The following is a 10,252-nucleotide window of genomic DNA, read 5'->3' as shown; positions in this document are numbered from 1 at the left end:
ATTTTTACTATAGTTCAATCATATAATAATTAGCCCACCATAAAAATTTTATCACAATTGAACCATAGAAATTGTAGCTATGAATTATTCTAATTAATTATAGAAAAGCATAGATCTAAAGCCACAACAAAAATTTTGTAGTAAAACATACCATATTATATGTTCACTGTGTAGATCTACTCATGTGGAGTCCAACAAAATTGGATTTTCCATTTTATAAATGATCTATGATTTACTATAATTTTTTAAAGATTCAGCCAAAATAAATAAAAAAGAAAAAGACAAAACTTCCTTCAAAACTGCTTATGACAGAGATAGGGAGGTAAAATGAACGGTTTTAAAAGTTGAAAGGTGTTTTGCCTGGTTTTAGAGTTCAGGAAGAAAAAACGGATTTTCGCGAAAGTTGAGGAAGTAACGTGGACTTTTTCCGCCACAGAACGCACAACACACCGCGTAGGTGCAGGCAATGGGCCGAAACTTGCCACGAGGCAATGGGCCCAATCAGCCTAAGGAAGGGGCTCCTTGCTATTGGGCTGCTAATCCTCGCACTCTTTCGGGCCGTATGCTGCCTCCATCCTGAGTTTCCCCCACCAGGCGTCCAGGCCACCAGGGCGCGCGCTCGATATCGCTTTCGCGATTTCCTCTCGTCGCTCGCCTCTTGCACCTCGCTTCCCTTCCTCGTCTTCCTCCCTCCACGTGTTGCAGCCTGGTTCCGAATCGGCAGCTTCCTCGGTATCTCCTCGTCCTTCGAATTATCGTCCCCCTCCGAGCTCCAGACCCCTCCTCGTCATCCCACCGCTCCCCAGAGGCGCGCAGCGGGTGCTGGCTCGGTGGGTGGGGCAACATCTGCCTCTGCGCCGAGGGCGTTCGACGGAATGACCCAGAGATAGAGAGAGAGGTAGTCAGCGGGTATTCTCTGACCGTACCTTTTTTTTTCTCCATCCTCGAAACTGATGTGCTATAGTGTCAGTGCTACGTAGGTTTGTACTGAAAACATGCCCTGCTGCTGGTTGCACTGAAAATATGTCCTACACTCCTGCTGCTGCATGCAGGGTATAGTTTTGGGTGCTCTGTATCTGTCATTCCCCTTTTACAATCTTATTGCCTCTGAGTTTCTGCATGATATGAGCAGAGTCCCTGTGGTTTCATTTCGTGATGAGAATTGGATCGTTTTTTTTCTTTTTGTAGAAGTCTGATTGAGATAAGCCCGAAGTAACATGAGTTTTGTGTTTAACGCCATCCTGATTCAGGGTGAGCTCTTCTGGACAACAAAAAGGCCCTGTATTAAATTAGTGGTCGCATTAGTTAGCTTCAAAAGGATTCATGTTTGTAGCTTTCGGTCAAAGCACCAAATCGTTTCATCCTTCAGTACTCTTGTTCTGTCATTCCAAATGGTCGTGCCCTAACCCCTCTGATTTTATGGTTATCTATCAATTCTATTCGAGTAAATACATTCTGCAAGACTGAAAAATGGATATGAAACATGGAGATACTATCACTGGAATACTAGTGTTCAGTGCCACAGTATAAGTGCCATGCTGAATTCTGCTCGCACAGCCCCAAGGTGTTAAACCAGCAGCTCCATTAGTTTCAGTTCCTGATTTATTTTTTAAGTTGTCTTATTTCATTTTCAACCATTATACAGCTTTTAGTGAAATTCCAATGTATTTTCTCATTTTGATTTCAATTAAATTTGCGTTCCTTTTCTGATGGGATCTTATTTCTCAGGATTAATTAAATTTGATAGCAGAAGATGCACCAAACTGTGATGAGTATCACAAGGTTGTTACTTGTATTAACTTGCTATTTCTTTTGGCGATATAATGCAATGGTCTATTAAGTTTCTGAAGGTGGATAAACAAGCTGAAACATTCACAGTTAAGTCTGCAGAAAATTTGATCTGCTCTTAGCGTCAGGCAAGGATCCAAATGATTTTCCTTTTAAAATTCCCTTTTCATGAGTAACAAATTCCATTTGATGAAGTTTGCCTTCAATTAAAACTGAAAGAGCTTGGGGCAGCTGCCTTGCTTGGATGGGCATTTGGTTTAACCATCATGCTATAAAACAGTGTGCCAATTCTCTTATTGCTGTATTCTCGGGACTTCATTTTGGTGCTCGTTCTTTTTGTCACAAGATAAACCATGGAATTGCCCTAAAAGATAGAAGCCTTATTAGGTTTGACAGGAATTTGATTGACATGTTTGCACTACATGAACTTTTGCAACAGTGTACAAAGATGAGGTCCCTCTTGATTGGGAAAGGCTGCCATGGTTTAGCCATCCATTTGGGTTTGGCAACTGATACTATCACATGCAATATTCTCATCAACTTATACACAAAATGTGGCATGAATGATTGCGCTCGCGATGTTTTTGATGCAATGCCTTTCAGAAGCATAGTCTCATGGAATACCATGATTGCTGGGTATACCTGCAGTGGAGATGGTTTACAGGCTCTGAAGCTTTTCTCAAAGATGCACCAAGAAGGGACACAGATGAGTGAATTTACCCTGTCCAGCACCCTATGTGCATGTGCTGCAGAACATGCTACTATAGAATGCAGACAATTACATACTATCGCAATCAAGCTTGCATTGGACTCTAATAGTTTTGTTGGAACTGCAGTTGTTGATGTTTATGCAAAATGTAATATGATTAATGATGCTTGTTTGGTTTTTAAGAAGATTCCTGAGAAAACTGCAGTTACATGGAGTACATTGTTTGCCGGACTCGTGCAAAATGATCTTCACGAAGATGCATTGCGTCTATTCCAGAGTTCACAAAGGGAAGGAATACAATTGACTGAATTCACTCTTTCTGCTATACTCAGTACATGTGCAAGCCTAGCATTGATGATTGAAGGAATGCAGCTGCATGGAGTTATTATCAAGCATGGTTTTAATGGTAATTTGTTTGTGGCATCATCTCTTGTGGATGTTTATGCAAGGTGTGGGCAGATTGAGGAAGCCTATCTAGTATTTGCTGATATGAAACACAAGAATGTCGTCCTGTGGAATGCAATGATCGCTAGTTTTACTAGGCATGGCAAATCTTGGGAAGCAATGGTTCTATTTGAGAAAATGCAGCAGTCAGGGATATCTCCGAATGAAGTTACTTATGTCTCCTTGATGTCCGTGTGTGGTCATGCAGGTTTAGTTGAAGAGGCCCGATGCTACTTTGGCCTGCTGATTTCTGATCAGTCTGTTGAACCTAATGTCCTTCACTATTCTTGCATGGTTGATGTTTTGGGGCGATCTGGGAAGACTGATGAGGCTTGGGAACTGATACAACAAATGCCATTTGAACCAACTGCTTCTATGTGGGGATCTTTGCTTGGTTCATGCCGTAAGTACAGGAATGTCGGAATAGCCAGACTAGCAGCTGAACAGCTTTTCAAACTTGAACCAGAAAATGGTGGGAACCATGTTTTGCTTTCGGATGTATATGCTGCCAGCGGAAGCTGGGAGAATGCTGTGTTGGCAAGGAAATATTTGAATGATACTGGTGCAAGGAAAGATATGGGCTCAAGTTGGATCTAGGCAAAGGGTAATTCTCATATTTTTGGTTGTGAGCAAAAAGAGGAGCTGTTTGTGCAGACTATCATTCACTAATGGAGGTTGCTATCAGCATTGTCCATGGTCAAAGAGATCAAACAATCTCGGAATTTTAAGCATGGCCCATGTTCTTATGGGGACTTCTGGTAATTGAGGACTAAATGAGGAATAGCAAGCATTTGTCTATGACTCTCCAACACCCTTACACTCTCATCATATATTAAATTATTGCCTTGTGGTAGTGGCAGTGTGGCACGCTGCAGAGAAGGTAAATGTCAGCACTTCTACTGTTAACATTGTCATTGAAGTCAATAATGTTAATGTCATGCTCCTAGCCCCATCTAGTGTAACATCAACACTATCATTTGAATGTTAATTATAAGAGTAGGTAGTGTGACCTACAAAAGCGTACCTTGTACAGTGCTTTTGTCATCATACATCATAAGCCAGTGTTTCCTAGCACTAGCAATGAAACATTTATATAGTACATTACCATCTTGTGGCTTTGATGGCTTGTACCCATTCCAATTACCAGTTAGTCTAGTACATTGCCATCTTGTTGCTTTTCTGATAGCAATTTTAAGATCTTTTCAACTCTCTGCACTATACAGTGTAACATATGAAGTACCAATAAAGTGAAAATACTCGTCATCTGATCATCTTTGCCAACTGAGCTATGCATAGTTTGGTACAACCTGACATATCTTAGGTCCTACAGAGCCTCGACTGGTCCACCATCTGCCCATGTTTACATCTGTCTCTCCGGAAATGTACTGCGTGCGTACAAAAAGCTGGCGTCTAGAACCACTAGCAGGTACTGAGGAAAGGGCAAATAATAGACACTAGAGATCATTGACTATTCATCAGGTTAGCCATTTCTTGTGGGCCAACCATATTATGGTTGGTCATCGGCCTCATGTGGCTGATGCCTGATGGGTTTATCGGTCATAGCATTTTGTAGGCCCGACCAGTTTCATGGGCCAGCCCTCTGGTACCTCAATTATCCTGGGAGGCTGGGACTCGTTCACTCATGTGCGTGAGCCATCATGCACATTCATCTCGGTCTCTCGGATTCTCGGCTAGTAGTGGTCATCATTGTCTGCTTTCCATCAGACCAGACATTGTCAGAGTAATTCTTGGTTTTCCTTGCTCTTGCTGATCACCCATAGTCGTTCATATATTTATCCTAGAGAGTGACACTGAAATTGAACTTTTCAAGGTGATTATTAGGGAAAGGGTTTCTTACGTTGTTCGCAGACAAGGAAAAAAACTGCTTATTTAGCTGGACCGAACCTTTACTTGAATGACGTGGTTAGTTTAATTTGTACTTTGGAATAGTAGTATGTATCCTTTGACAACTCTTCTTCTTGCATGAAGAAACACTTCCTTTCCTCGGTATATGTTGAGCATATATAGTAGGCTAGAGTCAAGTTTACCATTATGGCCCTCACATGACGCTTTAGTTGTATATTATCTGATGTTCAAAGGTGTTAATCATGTCACTCTGGAGTGCCTCGGATAAGGTTCATGCCTGTCATTAGGGAAGGCCTCCCGCTCCTGCACATGGCTCCTGTTCTCAATCGGCAGCAGACAGCAAATCCTGCTGTTGATACGGTAGTTAATGTTTATGTTTAATCTTTGTTCCCACAGTTGCTGCTGCTACATTCGATGAATGTGAAACCTGCATCCCAATTATTTTTTTCCCTAATCAGCACAGTTTTCTAGGATCTTGTTTATGTTCTGGTACAGTTTATCATGGTCATATTGCACTATATATACTCCCTCCATCCAAAAAAGAATACAATTCTCCAATAGTGTTTAGTCAAACTACCTTAAGTTGGACTAAGTTTATTTTCAAAGATATTAACGTTTATCATACTAAATGAGTATCATTATATTTATCATAGAATATATTGTGATAATATACATATTTGAGTCGTAAATGTTATTTTCTAAGAACTCGCTTAAATCTAAATTCTGACCAAACATAGAATTGCATTCTTTTCTGAAAAGAACCGATGCAGTATGTATCTCTTCTCTCTCTCAGGCTACTTGCGGCTGGAGAGTCTTTACACCGCGAGATGCTCTTCCATACCCTATTAGGTGACCTAAGGTAAGGGGCTGCCACTCTAGATTCTTGATGCACTTAGTTTAAGCTCCCTTGTGCTTAACACAAGTGGCCACGAAGGCAATGCAACTGTGTTAGTATTACAGCTAGCTAGCTACAGCCTTCCCTTAACAATTAATTATATACTCCAGGCTGATTGCGCCGCGTCAGCTTGGTGAGGTCAGGTTTCTCTAGGCATCTTCTGAATTATTTGACCGGCGGCCGGCTGGCTGGCTGGCCCTGGCCAAAAGATCAGTTTGTAACGTAACCTGTGGTTTAGCCTCGTACTACAAGGCTTTCCGATGTAGGAGTAGGCAGTCAGGTCAGGCAAGAAAAGGGCCAGCCCGCCAGATCTGCGTCCAATCCTCTGAGGCCTTGTTTAGTTGGAGAAAATTTGGGAATTTGCTATTGTAGCACTTTCGTTTTTATTTGGCAACTAGTATTCAATCATGGGCTAATTAGACTCAAAACGTTCGTCTCGCGATTTCCAACAAAACTGTGTAATTACTTTTTTCGTCTATATTTAATGCTCCAGACACGTATCGCAAGATTTGATGTGATGGATACTATAGCACTTTTTGAGAAAACTTTTTGAACTAAACAAGGTCTGATACGTGCTACGGGGAATCTTGCCCCCTCCCCTGTCTGAAACCGGAATCTTGCCCCATCCCCTGTCTGAAACCTGCCTCTAAGCGGAGGTGTTTGGTTCGAGCTACTAAATTTTAGTAGCTACTAAACAATTTAGTCACTTTTAGTAACTGTAGAGTTACTAAAGAGGACTAAAACTCTTTTAGTAGTTTTTAGTCATAGCGTTTGGTTAAAAAGTTACTAAAGTGACTAAAAGCTACTAAGGGCGCATTTAGTTGGCAAAAAAATTTGGTTTTGGCTACTGTAGTACTTTCGTTTGTATTTGACAATTAGTGTCTAATTATGGACTAATTAGGTTCGAAAGTTTCGTCTCACCATTTCTCACTCAACTGTACAATTAGTTTTGTTTTTCGTCTACATTTAATACCCCATACACGTACCGTAAGATTTGATGTGACACTTTGAGGTGAAAATTTTTGGAATCTAAACAGGACCTAAATTTAGTACTAGACGAACCCTAAGACCGTCAGCTTGGCCAGCCAGACCTTTTTATTGAGTATCCTATTAGGGCAAATTGAGCCCACTTCCACTTGGACACTGAAACTTTTGCCGAGCCTTTCCTTCCCGAGGGAACAAAAAAAAAGGTGGAGAACCGCCCACTGCCACTGATGATAGCCTAGTACTCCTACTCTAGTGAGGGATCGGGACATGGAAATCCCCATGTGTCGGCATCGCAGCTTCTTTAATGTATGGTTCTTGGGCATCTGATATTTTTTACCCTGTTGTTTGGTTTGGTTGTTTGGAGAAGGCTGACAACGCCATTGCACATCCACCATCATCAGAGGTGAAAGGTTTGGATGGACTGGTTGTATGAAGCAGACAGATAAGAGTAGAAAGCATTGAAGCAATCACTGGATCAGCCTTTGGCCATTTACAGTTATCTTTCTTTTGCTCTCCTGACCTCTTATCATGTACCTTTTTCCTTGCTTAAATGACAATTCAGGTCCATGAACTGGGATTAGATCATTTAACTTTCTCTGTCTAATCTAAACCCCTGTTTTAGAAAGTTGAAAAAACAGAGTGCATAAAGACCGAACAGTAGGAAAAAAACAGAAGAAGGGAGTCAGGGAGAGAAGAACAAAATCCCAATGAGGACATTTCTCTGTTCCTTGAAGGAGCAGGAGAGGGAGACGAGGGGCCGTGTTCTGCAGGTGGTATTTCGACTAGTATTTGTGTGAATAAGAATAAGCCAAAATAAATATATAAACCGGATGAAAAAAATAGATGAGCTGATGAGAAACAAGCACCCCACGAGAACCGAGTGGACAGGAGTCAAGCTTCATGCATCACAGTCCATTCTTGGGCCCACCCACATCTCACACGTACAGTACTCCTACGTGAGCCTTTGTTTAGTTGGACCTTAAAATCTAAAAAGTTGCTACAGTACCTGTCACATCGAATGTTTGCGGCCCGTGCATGGAGCATTAAATGTAGACGAAAAGAAAAACTAATTGCATAGTTTGGTGGGAAATTACGAGACGAACGTTTTAAACCCAATTAGTCAATATTTGGATACTATTTGTCAAATAAAAACGAAGATGCTACAGTAGCTCTAAAATCCAAATTTCGCGAACTAAACACGGGACCACAGATGACACGCACATACAGTACATGCTTGAAAGCATGTCCTTTTGTTTTTTTTGCATGTGTCACCATCTGTCTCTCTAGCTACCCCTCCTTTTCAACCTGCTGTTTCCTGAAACCTCCTAGCTACTGCTACCTCCTGCTGCGGCCGCACGGGGCCCGGCCGGACCCCGTACTGCACGTAGGGTTTCTGGAAGGCAACGTGTGGGGAGAAAAAGGGCCAGTCCGGGAAACATGGGATCTCTTTCACCCCCGCCTTCCTTTTCATTCCGCTGGTCAATTCAAACCTGTCGCTCAGTACAGACGGTGTGTTCGCTGGTTGGTTTCTGGGCTGGTTTGGGCTGGCTGGTGCTGGTTTATTGTGAGAGGAAAACACTGCTGGCTGGCTGGTTTGGGCTGATTGAAACCAACAAGCGAACAGGCTAAGAGTAGAGAACAGTAGTAGTGGTAGCTAGTTTCTTCATTGCTGGTTGTTAGGCTGCTGCGCAGAGCATGGCCTCAGATCTCCTTCCTCCTCTCCTCTGTTTTATGAACTGCCCCTGTTCACAAAGAAACACAAAACATACTGATGCTTTGCTTATACTTGTTCATTTTCATTGATCAATTGTATCAGCTTCAACTAGTAGTATATTGCAACTGATCTCGGTGATGTTTGTAACACTCCTACTTACCAGTAACTGGGAACGGCGGACACTGCTGCGTAGGGACTCTGGTGCATGTAGCCGTACATTGCCGTCGGCGTCTCTGGCTCCGGCTCCGGGCCGCAATCGAGGTTGACGCCGAACAGCCGGAGCTTCCTCGACGGCGCTGTAGGTGTGCCGCTGCTCTTGGCGTCTGCCTCACCTGCAGTCATCGACCGGAAATGGCGTGAGCTGACATAATCTTTGCTCTTTTCTACCTTTGCGCACATCAATCATAAAAAAAAAAGTGTTGTTCTGTTCTTGGATGCTTTGTTACCTGCGTGTGGCGTATCGTTGTGGTAGGCGTACGGGCTGGCGGGGCTGGTCGGGTACGACGATCCCGACGTGCTGTAGCACATGGGGCTCCACGGCTGCTGCTCGCCAGCGGCGTTCAGCGCGGGCGCCGGGGCGCGCACGGGCGGTGGCGGCGTCGGTGCCGGTGCTGCTGCGCTCTCGCCACGGCGCCTGCAGCAGATGAAGAGGCGGTCACCGGCGCCGAGGCCACCGCGCACCCGCTCGAAGCGCACGACGTCGCCCGCGTCGAGGCGCTTCTCCTTGACGTAGCGGCTCCAGCCCTTGGTGAGCACGTAGCTCTGGCTGCTGGTCCAGTACGAGTACCGGAACCGCCACGGCTTGCCGGCCTCGTCCTCGAAGGCCAGCAGCAGGCCCTTCTCGCTGCCGAGGGGGAAGTACCTCTCCGCGTGCTGCTTGGGGATCACCAGGCGGTTGAGCTTTCCCACGTCGCTGGGCGTGAGCGGCTTCTCGAACAGGTGCTCCCTCTCGTACTGGTGGTGGTAGTGCAGGTTGGTGTACATGGCCATCCCCCACGGCCACGCCTGGGGGTGCCCCTGGGCGAGATGGTGCATAGCCATTCTTGCCTTGGTGGTGTGGAGGAATGCTAAAGCTGCTAACCGCGGAAGATAGAAAGAGAGGTTCTTGCCAAAAGATTGGCAGCGAGGGGAGGGAGAGTGGTGGTGGTGGTGTGCTGTGTAGAGGGAGGCATGCATATGTCATGGCCAGCCATTTATAGCCAGCCACCCAAGTAGCGGTAGCAGAAGAAACTCTAGATGGTCAGGGAGGCCTGTACATGTACTCTTCTATTGATATATAATAAATTTCCATGGTAGGAGTACATGTACATGCATGATGAGTAGGAGACTGACATTTTGCTGCTTAGGTGGTCTTTGGTGCATGTGCATTTGATCTTGAGAGAGAGAGAGAGAGTACAGCTAGTATATATTATTTTAACCTAGGTAGACAGGAAGAATCAAAGGTGGTGAGGGCCTTGTTTAGATTACCCAAAATTCTAAGTTTTTTCACTCTCTCTTCATCACATCAATTTTTAGCCATTTGCATGGAGCATTAAATGTAGGTAAAAAAAAAACTAATTGCACAGTTTAGTTGGAAATCACGAGATGAATCTTTTGAACTTAGTTGGTCCACGATTGGACAATATTTACCAAATAAGACGAAAGTGCTACTATTCATCGGGTTGAAATTTTTCTCAATCTAAACAAGGCCGAGGTTAGCCCCCAGTGTAGCCGCTGAGGAATGATCAGGTAGTGGCACAAAAAAACTTGGCGCCTCGGCCTTGTTTAGCCCTTGTTTAGTTATAGTAAGTTGGAATTTAGGGTACTGTAGTACCTTTGTTTTTATTTAGTAATTAGTGTTTAAACATGG

At 43.9% G+C, this 10,252-nt stretch overlaps 1 protein-coding gene and 1 pseudogene across 1 annotated transcript; one reads left to right on the top strand and one right to left on the bottom strand.

Moving 5' to 3' along the window:
- Positions 1 to 630: 630 nt before the first annotated feature.
- LOC136506078 (pentatricopeptide repeat-containing protein At5g04780, mitochondrial-like) lies at positions 631 to 8,673 on the top strand. The gene is made up of 5 exons (XM_066501205.1): positions 631 to 1,053; positions 1,729 to 3,821; positions 4,263 to 5,167; positions 5,601 to 5,666; positions 8,567 to 8,673. The coding sequence occupies exon 2, from the start codon at positions 2,033 to 2,035 to the stop codon at positions 3,536 to 3,538; it is 1,506 nt and encodes a 501-aa protein (XP_066357302.1). The 5' UTR covers positions 631 to 1,053; positions 1,729 to 2,032; the 3' UTR covers positions 3,539 to 3,821; positions 4,263 to 5,167; positions 5,601 to 5,666; positions 8,567 to 8,673.
- On the bottom strand, positions 6,283 to 9,693 carry LOC136506079 (B3 domain-containing protein Os11g0156000-like; annotated as a pseudogene).
- Between the last annotated feature and the right edge of the window lie 559 nt (positions 9,694 to 10,252).

Source organism: Miscanthus floridulus, chromosome 14 (genome assembly GCF_019320115.1).
Source record: "Miscanthus floridulus cultivar M001 chromosome 14, ASM1932011v1, whole genome shotgun sequence".
NCBI lineage: Eukaryota > Viridiplantae > Streptophyta > Magnoliopsida > Poales > Poaceae > Miscanthus > Miscanthus floridulus.
Note: the sequence above shows the minus strand (reverse complement) of the source record. Positions and strands in the feature narration are given on the sequence as shown.